This window comes from Elephantulus edwardii, unplaced genomic scaffold (genome assembly GCF_000299155.1).
Source record: "Elephantulus edwardii isolate Elephantulus edwardi_28Jun2011 unplaced genomic scaffold, EleEdw1.0 scaffold00044, whole genome shotgun sequence".
Taxonomy (NCBI): Eukaryota; Metazoa; Chordata; class Mammalia; order Macroscelidea; family Macroscelididae; genus Elephantulus; species Elephantulus edwardii.
Window position 1 is genome coordinate 11,643,935 of NW_006399794.1, and position 17,437 is coordinate 11,661,371.

The window sequence follows — 17,437 nt, forward strand, 5'->3', positions numbered from 1 at the left end:
TCTGTGTGGACCAGAGATTAGAAGAAAGGGGATATCTGAGTCTAGATGAAGATCAGAGGGAGCATGAAGGGTTACAGGAACCATCAAAAATGAGTATCAACACCATCACAAAAATTCTAGGACGTGGACTAGACCTGACTACTTTCTTCCCCTCTGGTTACAGAGAATTATTCAATTAAAAAGTTTTTTCTTTGGTGTCAAGTCAGCATGCACACTGTCATTAGAAGTGCATAAACTATACTAACATGATGTATCACATGTAAAACAATACAAGTTGCATATTCTTCAGCAGCTGATTTAAGTATAAGGCATCCACGTATCATAAGGCCTGTCTGCAGGGTGTGATGTTAACGAAGCCCACAAAGTCAGGCCCACTAGGGAAATGATCAAAAATTCTCCAGAAAGTCTCAGTAGGGACTTTAGAGAAAAACATTTTACAAAGCAGGGATTTAAACATCGCTCTTCAGTCTCTCTCTAGTCTTTGAAGTCTCTCATCTTAATTTACAAAGAGTCAATAGAGAGAGCAGGTGCTCAGTGAAGCAAGAAGAATTCCCAGAAAGTTGAACCTGAGTTCTGGAGAAGAAAAGTAAATGTGACTTCAAAGCACAGGAAAGAACATACAAGTGTCTGCTGAAGATGGTGGTAGCTACTTTCTGCTCTTACTGACTTCATGGGATCCCAGGTCTTTTCTTAGTTGGAAAAGGTTCAATAATTTTTTTTAAAAATCTGTCTAGTTGCTCACTTTAATGGCCAGAGAGTAGTTCCTTATTTTGATATGATAGCATTGTAATATTATTGATGAGCTTCATGGAGATAGAATAAATGGGAAAAATAAAAATTCAGGAAGGAAAAGACTTCATGAGTATAGGTTCTGCATCCACACTTAGCTTTAAACACAAGGTTGGTAGAATCGAATATCTCCAAGAACCAAAGAGATAGGGATCTGGGAAAAAAATCTTGACTGTCATATAAAAAATATTTCCCAGAGTGACCATAGAGTGTGAGTCATATAACTTTTTTTGTAGTTTTGTTTGTTTGTTTGTTTTTATTTTTTAATTTTTTAAAATTAATTTTAATGAAAGTTTACAGAGACTTTGGATTTCCATTTACTCATTGCTGCACTTTTCTTCTGTCCAGTCTTACCCCCACCTCCAGTTTGCTCTTCTTTTTGAAAAGTAAAATTATTTCATTGTTATAAAATCCCTCCCCCAAGTCCATTCCACTATGCAGCCTTCATTCTGGATTCCTGTCTTGACAACAATATCTAATCACATCTCCCTTTTAAACAGTTCTCTCCCTCATTTGTTTCAATGCAGTATACATTATTTATGCCCTCTTTCCCAGTCTCCCCCCAACCCTGATGTCAGTCCCATTTTACAACAGTGACAGTATTCAGTATTTGTCCTGAGTCATGTATCTTAAAATCATCATTGAATCTTCTAAATTTCCTCTAAGATATATTTTCACAGGAGAGGGTGTAACTGGTTGCTGAATGGCCATTGTTAAATTGCTGTCATCTCTAAAATCCAGTCCCCACTACCAGTGACAGTACTTTAATACTGTATTCATTTTCCTTGAGCCTTTTTCCCTCTTTAGACGACTGCACTCTACTCACACCATTGAACTATCCTATGATTTCTTAAGGTTGAGAGAAATACTTCAGTCTTCTCTGCTAGTAAAATTCAAAGAAGTGGGAGTCCTACAGTTCTGGGAAATTAAAGTAACCGACTGGCTTGAGAATAGGACTTTGATTTCTTGTTCTAACATCAGGAATGATGCTAAAACACACGCTGAAGTTCTCTCTGGACTCCTTTGAACTGAACATTTATGAGCTGTCTGGAGCAAGCCAGCATTTTAAGGCAGGGAGATCTGAGTTGGTCTTTCTCTAAGGTAAGAGGTCATGCTTATACAAATGAGTTTAAACGCACACAAAATCACAAAAGTAGAAAACAAAGCAAAGTTAAGACAAGGACCACTAAGAGATCATTAATGAAAGGCAAGAACATTAATGATGGTCCTGAAAGGAAAGTATACTTCTAAAACAGAACAAATTTAAGTATGACCAACAAGGATACATACAAATGTGTCTCTTACCTTTTAGTTTGTACTGTTTGTAATGTTACTATCGAGTTAGCACTGACTCAAAGCTTATCCTTCAGTGGTTTTTCAGAGGCAGTAATTCACGTGGAAGCTGACTGCCCATCTTTCTCCAGCATAGCAGCTGGTGGATTTGAACCATATTCCTTTGAATTGACAGCACAACTCTATACCACTAAGCCACCAAAACTAAGAGGTACTGGGAGACAAGAAATCATGGTTATGTGGCAGACAAGTCCCTAAAAAGAATTGTGATTTTTGTTTTGTTTGTGGTAACCACCACAGCCAAACTACAGTCCCTAGAAGACTTGCGAGCTCTCTCCACTGATGTTTATTTCTTGTAGGTTCTTTCTGTTGGATGAGCCAGAACAGAGTTATAAAATGTGAAGGATTTCCAAATCACTTAGCTTAACTTTCCAAATCACTTAGCTTAACTTTTAAAGTTACACAACTTTAATGGCAAGTCTATGTATCAGTGTTCTTTTTTAAAATTTGAGTTTCCTTTTTATAGTGTTATTTTTTTTAAAATTGTACACTGATTTACTTACAAAGTGTGAGGAATCAGGGTGTGTCACAACCACTGGAGGAACTATATCGTTCTAAATCTGCTTACAAACATATATATACCTATTTAAAAGTCGTCATCGCCTCTATTCATTGCAGGATTTTGAAGAAAATCCAACTCCCCTCCCCTTCAGGCATAATGACACAGGCACCCCTTGGAAACAGCAGCAGCGTTTCTTCTGCCTTCCTGTTGAGCGGCATTCCTGGGCTGGAGCACTTACACATCTGGATCTCCATTCCTCTGTGCTTCATGTACCTGGTTTCAATCCTGGGAAACTGCATGATTCTCTTTATCATTAAAACGGAGCCCTCGCTCCACGAGCCCATGTACCTCTTCCTGTCCATGCTGGCTTTGACTGACCTAGGTCTCTCCCTTTGTACCCTTCCAACAGTGCTAGGCATTTTTTGGATAGGGATGCGAGAGATTGGCCATGATGCCTGTTTTGCGCAGCTCTTTTTCATTCACTGCTTATCCTTTCTAGAGTCCTCTGTGCTACTGTCAATGGCCTTTGACCGCTTTGTGGCCATTTGCCGTCCCTTACATTATGCATCCATCCTTACCAACACAGCCATTGGCAGGATTGGCCTGGCTTCCCTGGGCCGCAGTGTAGCGCTCATTTTCCCATTGCCCTTTATGCTCAAGAGATTCCCTTATTGTGGTTCCTCAGTCCTCTCACACTCCTATTGTCTCCACCAGGAAGTAATGAAGTTAGCCTGTGCAGACATCAAGGCCAACAGCATATATGGGATGTTTGTCATTGTTTCAACAGTAGGTGTAGACTCATTGCTTATACTTTTCTCCTACGCCCTCATCCTGCGCACTGTGATGTCTATCGCTTCCAGAGCTGAGAGACTGAAAGCTCTGAACACCTGTGTCTCCCACATCTGTGCTGTGTTGCTCTTTTACACTCCAATGATTGGCTTGTCTGTCATCCACCGCTTTGGGAAGCAGGCACCCCATTTGGTCCAAGTGATCATGGGCTTTGTGTATCTTCTAGTTCCACCCCTGATGAATCCCATTGTTTACAGTGTGAAGACCAAACAGATACGAGATCGGGTCACCCGTGCCTTTTGTTAGTAGCTGGGCCTGGTCCTAGAGGCAGTATTTCTTTAAACGTACCCTTACCCTTCTCTCTCTTTTATATTATATAAGCAGCATGATATGGTAAAGACTTTATTTATTCAACAATGTATATTAGGATGGAATATATATAATAGTCATTATGGAACTCTCAATTTGGAAGGGAGAAATATAATATAATGTAGCAGGTGATATTTTTCAAATATGTCACAGGAATGTTTCTAATTCACATGTACTTCCAAAATTCTGTCACTCTCTTATAAAGGAGTCTACTTCCTTAGCCTTCTAATTACGTAGAACTTTGTAATGGCTTCCAAAAACCCAATGGTCTAGAAGTGACTCTGTGAGATGGATAACTAGCAAATAATCCCCTAGAATCCGACTCTATGGAGAGGAAACTGAGGCTCAGTAAGGGGCCCGCGACCAACTAGAACTGCACTGGAAGATAACACAACTAGAGAACTCAGAGTCGGCAGGGTGAATGGATACAAGAAAGGGATCAATAGAGGAGTGAAGGACAAGTGCTGCCCCCAAAGACTGGGCAGTACCTGGCAAGAGAAGAGCGTGCCTGTCACTCTGGTGGCATAGCCCTTAGGGCTGCATTGCTAACCTACAGTCCATGCCTCTCTGGATGTTCGAACATGCCACTGGCTCCCTGTGCGAAAGATGAACAATCTTCTCTTGTGAAATTTTCAACCTTGGAAACACACTGGGGAGTTCAGTTCTGGCTCAAAAACAATGAATTTGCTTCTAAATCATGCAATATTAAATAGGGTTGAGGAAAAAAAATAAGTGTTTTATAGCAAGCATCTCAAGTTCACTGTGATAGAAGAAAGACTTCCCTTCAAGAATGTGTGTAGAAACATCAGTGACCAATAGTAGAAGATGGAAACGCACTGAGGCATCTGGGCTCAAGAACTCAGAATCTAAGATATCACCGATAACAAGATTAACCTCTTTACCTCTCTATGGCTCTTTGAAACACTAGACTTGAATCCCTACAAAGGCTGTGCTGTAAAGTAAGTGAATAAAGTAAAACTTGTGGAGGATAAATAGAGAGGTGACAAAGATGTGGCAGATAATAACCCAGTTCCCAAATACTAGGCTGATATTAACAGATGTGTTGATTCTGATGGCAAAGTAAACATCCAGATTATTATTTGGTATTTCATCGTTTTGAAGTGTTGGCAGGTAATTTAACTTTTTTTTAATAACCCACAATTATACTGATCAAATAAAATTACCCAGCAAGATTTGTTCTGTAGACCATTAGTTTTCAGTTCTGCCTCATCCAGTTTTGCCTAAAATACATAGATTTTACAACAAAAGTAAATGGTCCAGACAGACAGGAGTCCAGTCCTGGTTCTTCCATCTGCAATATTACCAATCGCTCAATTTTTCTAAGCTGTAAATATAACAGATGAGAGTTTCTATTTTATGTAATTTGGATAGGAATTATCTGATATGCAGACTATTTGGCAATGATCAGGCAAATACGAAGGTTACCTAGTGACACAGTGATTCAATCGGTGGTCAGTGCACCGACCAAGCACCCTAAAGTGTAAATATATAGCATCAATTTCCCTATAGATTTATCTCCTTGAAAACTTTGCAAAAGAGAATAGACTAGGAAGTGATTCAATAGAAGTTAATTTGATTTGGGGCAACTAATTTGTTAATTAAATTTTACAATTTAAATGTAATTAATATGTTTGCCCTTTAAAATAAAGATCTAAGTTCCAAAATACAATGTTTATTGATCTCAAATAACCATACCAGTCTAGTCTTAGCAGAGTTCTTAGGTGTGCAAATATTTAACATGCTTGTGTACTAATTGGGGTTCTGTTTCACTCAGGGATGCCTCAGAAGAAAGATTTGGTGATATAAATCAGGAAAGTTAGCCATTTAAAGCCCTGCAAAGAAGAATTCTTTCTGACACACATGGAGATGTCATGAGTCAGAAGTGACTCAACAACTAGAAGTTTTAGACCTAGTTTGTTTTACCTGTCCTACCACAAGATGCTGGTCAACATTCCTAGAAGAAAATATGTTATAAGTAAAGTCTAGGTGAAAATAACAACATACTCCATTTATTTCACTCTGTTAAAGTGCATGACACAGGGGTATGACTGATAAATCTGTAGTAGTGAAAAGCGGAAAATGATTGCTGCAAAATGTTGTTTGCATGTAAAAAGCCTAGTCAGAATCTTCTAAGTTATTTGACAAACACTAAGAGTTGTATTAGGTAATAACGGGTTAAACTTACATATCCTAGTTTTGGTGACCTCATGGTAAGGAGTAGCACTGACAATTTGAAGGAAAAGGGTTGGAATCAAGCAGCTTCAACTTGGGAAGAAAAAGAACAATTTTCTCCTGTGAAATTTACAGCTTTAGAAAATCTGCTGGAGAATCAGTTAAGGGCTCAAACTTGACGGCCCATAACAATATAGCAATGATCTCTCCAAAAGCTAAAGAAAAGGGATAGGATGATTGAAGGATCAAGAGATAAATTTTATTTAAAAAAAAGACTGCATTGGGAAAAAATGAAGGACTACAGCTTTACATCTTAACATCAAGAAATGCAAATCCTTACCATCAGGTATCATGATAGTTGGAGAAAAGATAGAAATTGTCAATGGCTTCAATTTGCTTGGATTAACAACAAGCACCCTGTTTTTCTATTGTTATGTGCCATTGAGTCAAAACCAGCCCAGAGCTGACCCTCCAACAGGTTTCCAGGGGAACGAAATCAAACAGGAGGATGGCTGCCCATCCTTATTCCATGGAAAAGTAGGTGGATTTGAACTGTGTATGTTTGGGATTGCAATTCAGAGTGTTGCCCCTAGGCCACCAGAGCTCCCCACCCTTGCTACTGTGGTCATGTACGGTCAAGTTGTAACTGACCAATAGTGACCTTCAGTGCATTTTCAGAGGCAGTAAGTCACATGGGAAGAGACTGCCCATCTTTCTTCCATGGAGCAGCTGGGGGATCTGAATCTTGTACCTTTTCCTTGGCAGCACATTTCCTCACCACTAAGCCACTAGGAATTAAAGGACATATGACATTGGGAAAACCTATTGTGAGGGATTTCTGCAAAGTATTGAAGAGCAAAGAAGTCAATTTAGAGACTAAAGTGCATCTGATCCAAACCATTATCTTTTTAATTGCTAGCTATACATTTGAGATCAAGTGCATTCAGGGTGGTATGACCTTAGACAGCTTGTGCTATACATTTGAAAGTTGGATAATGAATAAGGAATGACGAAGAATCTTTAAGTTGTAGTTTGGGATAAGAGTGTTGAATATCCCATTGGCTGTCAAAAGGACAAATACGTATGTCTTGGAAAAAGTATAGCCAGAGTGCTCCTTGAAAGCAAGGATTGTGAAACTTCATCTCACCTATTTTGGGCATGTTAGGCAAGGCCAGTCCTCGGAAAAGGACATCATGCTTGGAAAGGTGGAGGATCAGTAAAGTAGAGGAAGACCCTCAAAGAGATGGATTGACACAGTGACTGTAAGGGGCGGCTCAAGTGTGTCAGAGGTGATGAGGATGAGCACAGGATAGAGCAGAGTTCAGATATATAGGGTCACTGTGAGCACATAAAAATAAGCAGCCCTGTGGTTTCGCACTTACTAATCCTTACCCCTCCACTCCTCCATCCCTGAATTTGCACACATATTTTACTAGTGGTAGTTTGGTGTGTAGAGGTAGAGGGGAAAGTAAAGGGGAAAAGTCCAGATGAAAAGACAGGATAATGATGGTCAAGGTCCAGTGGTGATTAATTTTATAAAACATAATTCATGAGAACATTTGATTGTGCTAATGAGAAACCTATACTTGGATCAGGAGGCAGTCATCAGAACAGAGCAGGGAGACACTACATGGTTCAAATCAAGAAGGAGATACATCATGGATGTATTCTGTCTCCAAAGCTATTAAATCTGTATGCAGAACAGATCATCCAAGACAGTGGGCTGTACGAGGAGGAATGTGGCATCAGGATTGGTGGAAGATTCATCAACAATCTGTGCTATGCAGATGACACAACCCTGCTTGCTAAAACTGAGGAGGACCTGAAGCACTTGCTTCAGAAGGACAAGGACTGCAGCCTTCAATATGGATTGAGGCTCAATATCAAGAAGACATAAATTCTCACCACTGGGCCAATTGGCAGCATCAGTATGGATGGTGAAGAGAGTTAACAGTTTTAGTTTGCTTGGCTACACAGTCAACACTCTTGGTAACAGCAGCCAGGAAATCAAGAGATGAATGCATTGGGAAAGTCAGCTGTGAGGGACCTCTCAAGAGTACTGAAGACCAACGAAGTCAGGCTGGAGACTAAGGTGCACCTGATCTGGGCTATAGTCTGCACAATTACATGCTATGCATCAGAGAGTTGGACAGTGAATAGGGATGATAGAAAGATATTTGAGGCCTTTGAGCTATGGTGCTGGAGAAGAGTGTTGAATATACCATGGACTGCTAGGAGAACAAACAGGTTTTCCCTGGATTAGGTGAAGCCGGAATGCTCCTTGGAGTCAAGGATTCTGAAGTTTCATATGACATACTTTGGGCATGTTGCAAGGAGGGACTGGTCCTTGGAGAGGGACATCATGTTTGGGAGAGTGGAGGGGCGGTACAGGAGAGGAAGACCTTTGATGAGATGGATCGATTCTGTGACTGGAGTGGTGGGAATGAGTGTGTTTGAGTTGGTGAGGTTGGCACAGGATAGTACATAGGGTCACTATGAGTCACAAGCAACTCGATGGCACATGACAACAACAACAACAACAATGCATGAGAATTATTGTATGAAACATAATGTGAATGAAGGATACTGTGAAACACAATGTGTATAATCTTTGAAAGCAAACCAATAAGAAAGAAAAAAAAACACCATGTTGTTGTTGTTGTTGTTGTTGTTGTTATGTGCTGTCCAGTTACCTACAACTCATAGTGACCCTATGTGCAGCAGCCCTAAACTCTGCCCTATCCTGGGTTGACCTCAACATCTCTGACACACCTACCCTCATTACCCGAACACTGAATCAATCCATCTCATCAAGGGTCTTCCTCTCCTGCGTTGTTCCTCCACCCTCCCAAGCATGATGTCCCTCTCCAAGGACTGGTCCCTCCTTGCAACATGTCCAACACAATATCTTAAGGAATGAGAATCAACAGTGCTTGAGTACCAAATATATATATGCACTTCCATAAATATTTCTAAATATTTAGTGCAGACAAAGCAGTGCTACTTTCTAGTCTTGACAGATAAATACAACGCTGTTGTCCGGTTTAAAGTTTCCTTTTTTCATAAACTCAGATTTAAAACTCTATCAATAAACTGTTCCTTAAAACTCTGATGGTCTAGTTGTAATTTTAGACTGCCCTAATCAACAAGCTGTTCTACAGGGGAAAAGTGGGAAACCTCCTCTCATACAGTCCCTGAGAAAGCACTGTAAGGTCAGTTATGAGTTTGTTTCAATTTCTAAAAACAACAGCATAACAATAGCAGCAACAACCTATAAACTTACTAATAACACTGAGACAATCATACTTTAGACTAATCAGCCATATAAGGTCAAAGAGCAGCATTTGCCCAAGAAGAAAGCCGTGAAGGCAGGAAAGAGTAGGATAAAGGATAAACAGAAAAGAGAATTGTAGGGAAATTAATTAAGTGTGAATACATTGTGAGTATATTAATAAATTGTAAAAAAACAATGAAACACACAACTGTGTAAGAATGCTTGCATGAAAAATCAACTTGTTTGTTAAACTTTCATTAATTCCACTTTAAAAACAACTGCTTGATGGCTATCTTTGAGTGTTCAATCACTTGTGACAGATCATTAAGGTTAAATTTGAATCCATCACATTATCAGATTTTTGGTTTCGCTTTGTTCCTAACAGTAATGCAACATTATAGAGTTGTTCTTCTAAATCTTAACTCCTTGATCTCCTGTATGGAGGATTAACAGTTGTTTATTTGATTTTTTTATTTTCGTTAAAATATTTCTTTTGTACACAAGGTCTTAAAATACAAATGTTAGTGCAAAGGATACCCTCTCTTAGTAATTGCCCAAATTATGTGGAATGAAGCTTTGTCATCTTTATCTCCAAGAAACATTTGGGCTGCACTTTTTCCAAGACATATCTACTTGTCTTTTGGCATTCATTTCATGGGATATTCAGTACTCTTCTCCAAGCTCAAAGGTATCAATTCCTCTATCATCCTTATTCATCATCCAGCTCTCAAATGCATAGCAAGTGATTGAAGAATGATAGCTTGAGTTAGGAGCATCTTAACATTCACATAGACGTCATTGGTCCTCAGTACTTTGGAGAGGTTCCTGATAAAAGACTTGCTCAATGTAGTGTGTCTGCTGTTCTCCTGACTGCTGGTACCAAAGGAGTTGGCGGGATGAAAGTAAGATGAAATCATTGACAATGTCAATCTTAAATCCATCTGTCATGATGTTGCTTATAGGTTCAGTGGTGAGGATTTTTGTCTTTTTGACATTGAGATGCAAATCATTTTGGAGGCTGTAATTTTTTATATTCTGCAGCAAGCATTTCAAGTCCTCCTCAATTTCATCTGTATAACAGTTTGCTTATGAGTCTTCCTCTGATTCTAACGTCACATTCTTCTTCATTGAATCCATGTTCTCCAGTAATTTGCTCAGTATACAGACTGAATATGGAGAAAAGATATAATACTGATGCAAATGTTGCCTGATTTTAAACTAAGCAGAGTTTCCTTGCTATGTTCAGACAATAGCTTATAAGTCTAAGTATAGGTTTCATTTGAGAATAATTAAGTGTTCTGAGATTTCTACTCTCAACATAAAGCATAATTTGTTATGATCCACACAATCAATAAAATGCAAATAGACATTCTTCTGGTATTCTCTGCTTTCAGCCACGATCCATCTGACATAAGCAATATAGTCTTTGTTTACTCTCTCTTCTTCATCTTGCCCACATTCAATCCATGTGTTCTGGTGTCAGATTCATCATGTCTTTAAGTCAGATTCATCAAGTTAATTGTATTTTGTTGAAATTAAACATATGCCCCAGCACTTTCCAAAGTTAAATTTATCAAAACTCTACTATTGTTGTTTGTTGTTGAGTACCATCAAGTTGGGACTGAGTCATAACTAATTCTCCTGTGGGTTTTCAGAGACAGTATATTATATGTGGGCTCAAGTATGTTAAATACAATGAGGCCGACACAGTGTTTAGATCTGCTGTTCATGGCATTACTAGGAGTCGTACTTTACTCAAAGGCACTTAACAGCAAATCACATGAGAGGAGATTGCCCTTCAGGAAGTTTGCAGAGGCAGTAAATCTCATGGAATTGTCCATCTTTCTCCTATTGAACAGATTATGGATTTTAACCATGTACATTTGGGTTGGCCATGTAATTCCTTACTGCTAATCCATGATTCTTGTTATTCGGTGTCATCGAATCAAGTATGACTGATAGAGAACCTATGAACCACAGACCGGAATCCTGTCCTATCCTGTAGCATCCTCACCATCTTTGATTCCTTGAGCCCGTTGATACAGTCATCATGTCAATGTACCTCAATGGGCGACTTCTCTTTCATTAACCCTCCACATTTCCAAGCATATTCTTTTCCCAGGAATAGCCTCCCCAAACAACATGTCCGAAGTATGAGAGATGAACGTTCAGCATCTTTGCCTCCAAGGATTACTCTAGCCGCACCTTTTCTTTTGTCCTTTTCGCACTCCACGGGATACTCAGCACTGTTCTCCAATACCACAACTCAGGGGAATTACTTCTTCTGTCATCCTTAGTCATTCTTTAGCTCACAGATACATAGCAAGCAATTGAAAAGACCATGATGTGGATCAGGCACACCCTAGTCTTAAAACTAACATCATTGTTCTTCATTATTTTGGAGAGGTCTCTGGCAGCAGTCTTGGCCAAGCAATGTGTCTCCTAACTGCTAATACCAAGTGTTTGGGTTGTGAATCTATGAAAGATGAAATCATTGACCATTTCAATCTGTTCTCAGTCTTTCATGATATTGCCTCTCCGCCCTTTCTTTTAGGACCTTTCTTTTCTTGATGTTGAGATGTAATCCATATTGAAAGCTGTAATCTTTGATCCTTTGTTGGAAGTAATTCGCGTCTTCCTCACTTTTAGCAAGTAAGGTTTTGTCAGTCTGCACAAAGCAAATTATTGATGAGTCTTCCTCTAAATCCTGTGCCACATTCCTCTTTATAGAGACCAACTTCAGGAACAATTTGTTGGTATACAGATTGAATAAGTATAGAGAAAAGTTACTCCCTGATTCACAACTTTTCTGATTTTAAAGTATGCAGGGTTGCCTTCCTCTGTTCAGACAACAGTTTCTTGATCTAGGTATAGATTTTTGCATGTGCGCAATTAAGCGTCACATCCATTTCAATGATGGACATAGTTTGTTGTGCTCCACACAGTCAAATGCCTTTGCATAGTCATTAATACACATAAGACTTTTTCTGGTGCTCTTTACTTTCAGGCAGGACCCATTTGATATCAGCAATGATATCCCTGATGCCAGGGCCTCGTCTGATTCCAGTTTGAACTTCTGGAAGTTCCCTGTACTGTTCCAGGCATTTTTGGGTGATATTTAGCAATATTTTGCTTACATGTGATATTAATGATATTGTTTGATAATTTACATGTTCTGTTAGGTCAGCCTTCTTGGGAATGGAAACAAATGTGGATTTCTTCAAGTCAGTCTGCGAGGCAGCTGTTCTCCAAATTTCGTGGCATTGACTGGTGAGCATGTCCAGGGTTGCATCTGTTACCTGAAATATGTCCCATCTATTTCTGAGGCCTCATTTTTTGCCAGAGACTTCAATACAGCTTAAACTTCTCTTTTTAACATTGACTCTTGTTCATACGGTATTTCCTAAAATTTTTCAGTGTAAGCCATTTAGTAAAGTACAATGATTCTGTATGTTACATCATCTAAGTCTGTGTTGTTGTAGCTATGTTCCAGGAGTCACCTGTGACTCATGCGACCCAATGTACAACAGCACTGAAGCCTGCCTTGTCCTGAGCCAGTCTCATTGACTTTGACACACCTACCTTCATTGCCTCAGTTACTGTATCAATCCATCTCATCCAGGGTATTCTCCTCTACACCATCCAAGGACTGGTCTTTCCTGCCCATATGCCCAAAGTATATGAGATGGAGCTTCAACATCCTTGATTCCAAGAAGCACCTTGGTTTCATCCTCTCCAGGACAAACTTGTTTGTTCTCCTGCTGATCCATAGTATATGGTCAATACTCTTCCAGCACCACAACTCTTAAAGGCATCAATTCTTCAGTCATCCTTAGCCATTGTCCAGCTCTGATACATAGCAAGTAATTGTGAAGTCTATGACCTGGATCTGGTGCACTTTGGTCTCTAGACTGAGTTCATTGCTCTTTAGAACTTTGAAGAGGTTCCTAGAAGCAGACTTTGCCAGTGCAATTCACCTTTTGATTTCTTGACTGCTGGTGCAGAGTTGATTGTGGAACTGAGGAAGCTGAAGTTATTAACAACTTCAATCTCTTCTCCATCCATCATGGTGCTTCCAGTTTGCACAGTGGGGAGAATTGTTGTCTTCTTGATGTCAAGCTTCAGTCCATATTGAAAACGACAGTCCTTGACCTTCTGCTGCAAATGCTTCGTGACCTCTTCAGTTTCAGCAAGCAAGGAAGTATCATTTGTATAATGCAGGTTGTTCATGAGTCTTCCTTCGGTCTTGATGACACACTCCTCCTCATAGAGTCCAGCCTCCCAAATGATCTTTTCATCATGAAAATTAAAAAGGTAAGGAGACAGGATGCATCCTGGATGTACTCCCTTTCTAATTTTTAATCATTCCATGTTTCCTTGCTTTGTTCTGGCAAATGCCTTCTGGTCCAAATATAGATTTCACATGAATACAATCAAGTGTTCTGGGATTCGCATTCTTCTCAAGGTTAGCCACAATTTGTTCTGTTATACACAGTCCATAACTTTTTAATTTATATGTGAAATAGACCATCTGGGAGACTAGGCTCTCTGGGGAGTAATGTGGCATCAGAATTGGGGGAGGAGTCATCAATAACCTGCACTATGCTGATGACAGAACTGTGTTTGCCAAAACTGAGAAGGACATCCGGCACTTGCCACAGAAGGTCAAAGACTACAGCCTTCAACACAGATTGAAGTTCAACACCAAGAAAACAAAGATTCCCACCACTGAGCCAACTGGCAGCTTCATGATAGTCAGATAAGAGACTAAGATAATTAATAATTCAGCTTGCTGGTTCCACAATCAACACTCTTGGCACTAGCAGTCAAGAAATAAAAAGACAAATTGCATTGGGAAAGTCTGCTGTCAGAAACATCTCCAGAGTACTGAAGAGCAATGTTGTCATTCTAGAGACTAAGGTACACCTGATCCAGGGCATGACCTTCACAATTACTTGCTATTCATCTGATAACTGAACAGTTACTAAGGATGATAGAAGAAGGTTTGATGTCTTTGAGCTGTGGTGCTGAAGAAGAGTATTGAACACAGCACAGACTGACAAGAGAGCAAACAGGTCTGTCTTGGATAACGTGAAACTAGGATATTCCTTGTAAATAAAGATTTTGAAAATGTCTCACATACTTTGGGTATGTTGTCAGGAGGGGCAAGTCCTTGGAGAGGGACATCATGTTTAGATGAGTGGAAGGTCAGCACAGGAGAGGAAGACCCTGGATGAGGTGGTTTAACACAGTGACTGTGGCAGTGGGGTCTGTGGTGTCAGAGATGAGAAATTTGGCTCAGGATAGAGCAAGGTTCAGAGCTGTTTTTCACAGGATTGCTATGAGCCTTTATGAACTAGATGGCACATAATAACAGCAAGAACAGGTGGAAATACCTTACGTCCAGATGCATTTACTGGGTTATCATTGTTTTGTAATATTCTTTACATACACACCCATGTTTATTGTAGCAATATTTATAATAACAAAACAATGGAAACAACCCAAGTGTTCATTAATGGATATATTATGAATAAAAAAACCTATGGGCTATTCATACAATGAAGAAGTATAGAAATAAAGAATTAACAGAATACTGCATAATATAGATGATTCTGGACATTATGTCAGTCAGTACACAACAATAACTATTATAAGAAACTTAAAAATTAGGTTTACACACATAATCATTCTTGTATAAGTACCAGGGATGGATATAGAGGAAGAGAGCCATGAAAATGAATAAATAGACAATAGATCATTATTGAGTTTGTTAATGGTTACCAGGGCAGTTGAGAAGGGATAAGAAAAGATAGGCTCATTGTTTAAGAGACAAATGCTAAGTTTCTCTTAAGTATGATGGAAAAATTTGGGAATGATTGTGATGGTTGAACAATGTGATTAATGTCATTGCTGTCACTGAATTGCACATTGTAAACATTTCATTGTATATATGATTAACAACTATGAAAAAGAATGTTGAAAGTAAATTATTAGGGAAAAATATTTGGAAAAAAGGCAAGAATTTCTATATTCCCCACAAGGTGTTGTGAACAGGCACTCATATATTATTGATGAATACATAATGTATATACAGTGTGTCAAAATGTGGAACTATCAATAAACTTAGGAATTTGTCTAAAACAACTATCATACAGATGGAAAAACCATATATCTAGCAATGTTTATTATAGCATTGTTTATCAATCAAATGGTGGATCTTTAAGTAAATCATAGCAAACAAAATCAAATATAGTCATTAACAATGATGAGAGATATTTCAATTTTTTAACCACAGTAATATGCCTAAGATATGTTGTGGAAATTAATGTGAGTGAAAACCAGACTGCAAATTAGCATAGGCAATCAGCCGGATCCACTTAAAAACAGTTAATTTTTAAAAAGAAAAAAAAAGAAGCCAATTTTTTAAGGTTTTTTGTTTTGTTTTGTTTTTTTTATTTTTGGTTTGTTTGTGTTTTGTTTTAAGTTTATCTGCCAAGGATACTCTCTTGGAATGGAAAAGTCTCTATGACTTTGATGATATGTTAAATAGGTTTGTAACTGACCCAAGTATATAAGCCAATACTGCCTGGAAACCGGGGAAGAATTAGTCCATTGTTTCTCAGATTTGAAATTAAAGTACTTTGGATATTGCAACCCACAACAGTCCATATTTGTCATCTCGACTAAGGGGGCAATGGCCCCTTGTGTCCAGTAACAGTAGCTGCTATGCACTCATGTAACTTGGGGTGACTTTATGTAATAGTATAACTTGATAGCATAGCAATTACTTATTGTGTATATAATTTTTACTAAATGCTAATTTAAATATGACTTCAATCCATCCAATTCTACCTTTTAAGAACTGATTAAAAGTCCAAATGCTCCATTAAATACTGTTTTATTTCAACAGAAATGCTTGTAACAGTGAAGCGTATCATATAGCTTTTGATTATTTCTTTTTTCTCGACTATTATACCTGCAACATTTTAACAAATTTGAGATTGTACATTATTTCATTTACCCATCATTTCTTTAGTAGATCATCAACCCACTGACACTGGACTCATTGAAGATGCCAATAAATACTTACTGGTTGGTAATTTATCCCTTTTAGATTAAAAAACATTATTATCTTCCACATATAGCATGCAACCTCCCCAAAACTTTCTCCCGGATCTGCCGGGTCTTTACACAATACACAATAGGATTCATCAGTGGAGGCACCAATAAGAACACATCCGCAATGAGAATCATAACCAAGGGGCTTTTGTGCTTGGCAAAGCGATGCATGGCAGACAGTGTGATGATGGGCACATAGAAGATAAGCACAGCACAGATGTGGGAGACACACGTGTTCAGAGCTTTGAGCCTCTCTTCCAGAGATCCAATGCTCATTACAGTTTTCAAGATTAGCACATATGACAAAAATATCATTGCCAAGTCCAGCATAGTACAGAGAGCAACAAAGAAGCCATAGATGACATTGACCCTGTTATCAGAGCACGCCAGCTTCATAGTATCTTGATGAAAGCAATATGAGTGAGAAAGGATATTCTTACGGCAGTATTTTAGTCTCTTTAGAATGAAGGGGAATGGGAGCACTAAAAGAAAGCTCCTGAAGGCCATGGTCAGACCTATTTTAGCAACCCTGTTGCTAGTGAGGATGGAACTATACCTCAGAGGATTATGAATGGCAAGAAATCGATCCAAAGACATAATCAGAAGCACTGAGGATTCCATCACAGTGAATCCATGAATGAAGAACTCTTGGGCAAAGCAAGCGTTGGGGCTTATTCCCATAGCATTAAATAAGAATATCCTCAGCATAGTAGGAAGGGAGGAGAGAGACAGGCCCAGGTCAGAGACAGCCAACATGGCAAGAAAATAATACATGGGAGCATGGAGGGAAGATTCTGTCTTTATGATAAAAAGAATGGTGCAGTTACCAGTGATGGCCACCAGGTACATGAGGCAGATGGGGATGGCAATCCAGACGTGGGCATGTTCCAATTCTGGGATTCCAATCAGAAGGAAAAGCTGGACCTCGGAATTATTGAGACTAGACATGAGTAGGAATATGAATTCTTTACCCAGTTCTGAAACCATACAAATAAAATGCAGTTACAGATTTGTTTTGTTTTCTTTTTAAAAGACAATTTTATTAG

General features: G+C 38.9%; 2 protein-coding genes across 2 annotated transcripts; one reads left to right on the forward strand and one right to left on the reverse strand.

The window, feature by feature from the left end:
• Nucleotides 1-2,800: 2,800 nt before the first annotated feature.
• On the forward strand, nucleotides 2,801-3,739 carry LOC102862245 (olfactory receptor 51G2-like). The gene has a single exon (XM_006885518.1). The coding sequence runs from the start codon at nucleotides 2,801-2,803 to the stop codon at nucleotides 3,737-3,739; it is 939 nt and encodes a 312-aa protein (XP_006885580.1).
• A 12,661-nt stretch (nucleotides 3,740-16,400) lies between these two features.
• On the reverse strand, nucleotides 16,401-17,339 carry LOC102862653 (olfactory receptor 51A7-like). Its single transcript, XM_006885519.1, has one exon. The coding sequence runs from the start codon at nucleotides 17,337-17,339 to the stop codon at nucleotides 16,401-16,403; it is 939 nt and encodes a 312-aa protein (XP_006885581.1).
• Nucleotides 17,340-17,437: the final 98 nt, after the last annotated feature.

Excerpts from the sequence above, each read along its gene's own strand:
- LOC102862653 (XM_006885519.1), bottom strand. The coding sequence starts at position 17,339 with ATGTCTAGTCTCAATAATTCCGAGGTCCAGCTTTTCCTTCTGATTGGA.
- LOC102862245 (XM_006885518.1), top strand. The coding sequence starts at position 2,801 with ATGACACAGGCACCCCTTGGAAACAGCAGCAGCGTTTCTTCTGCCTTC.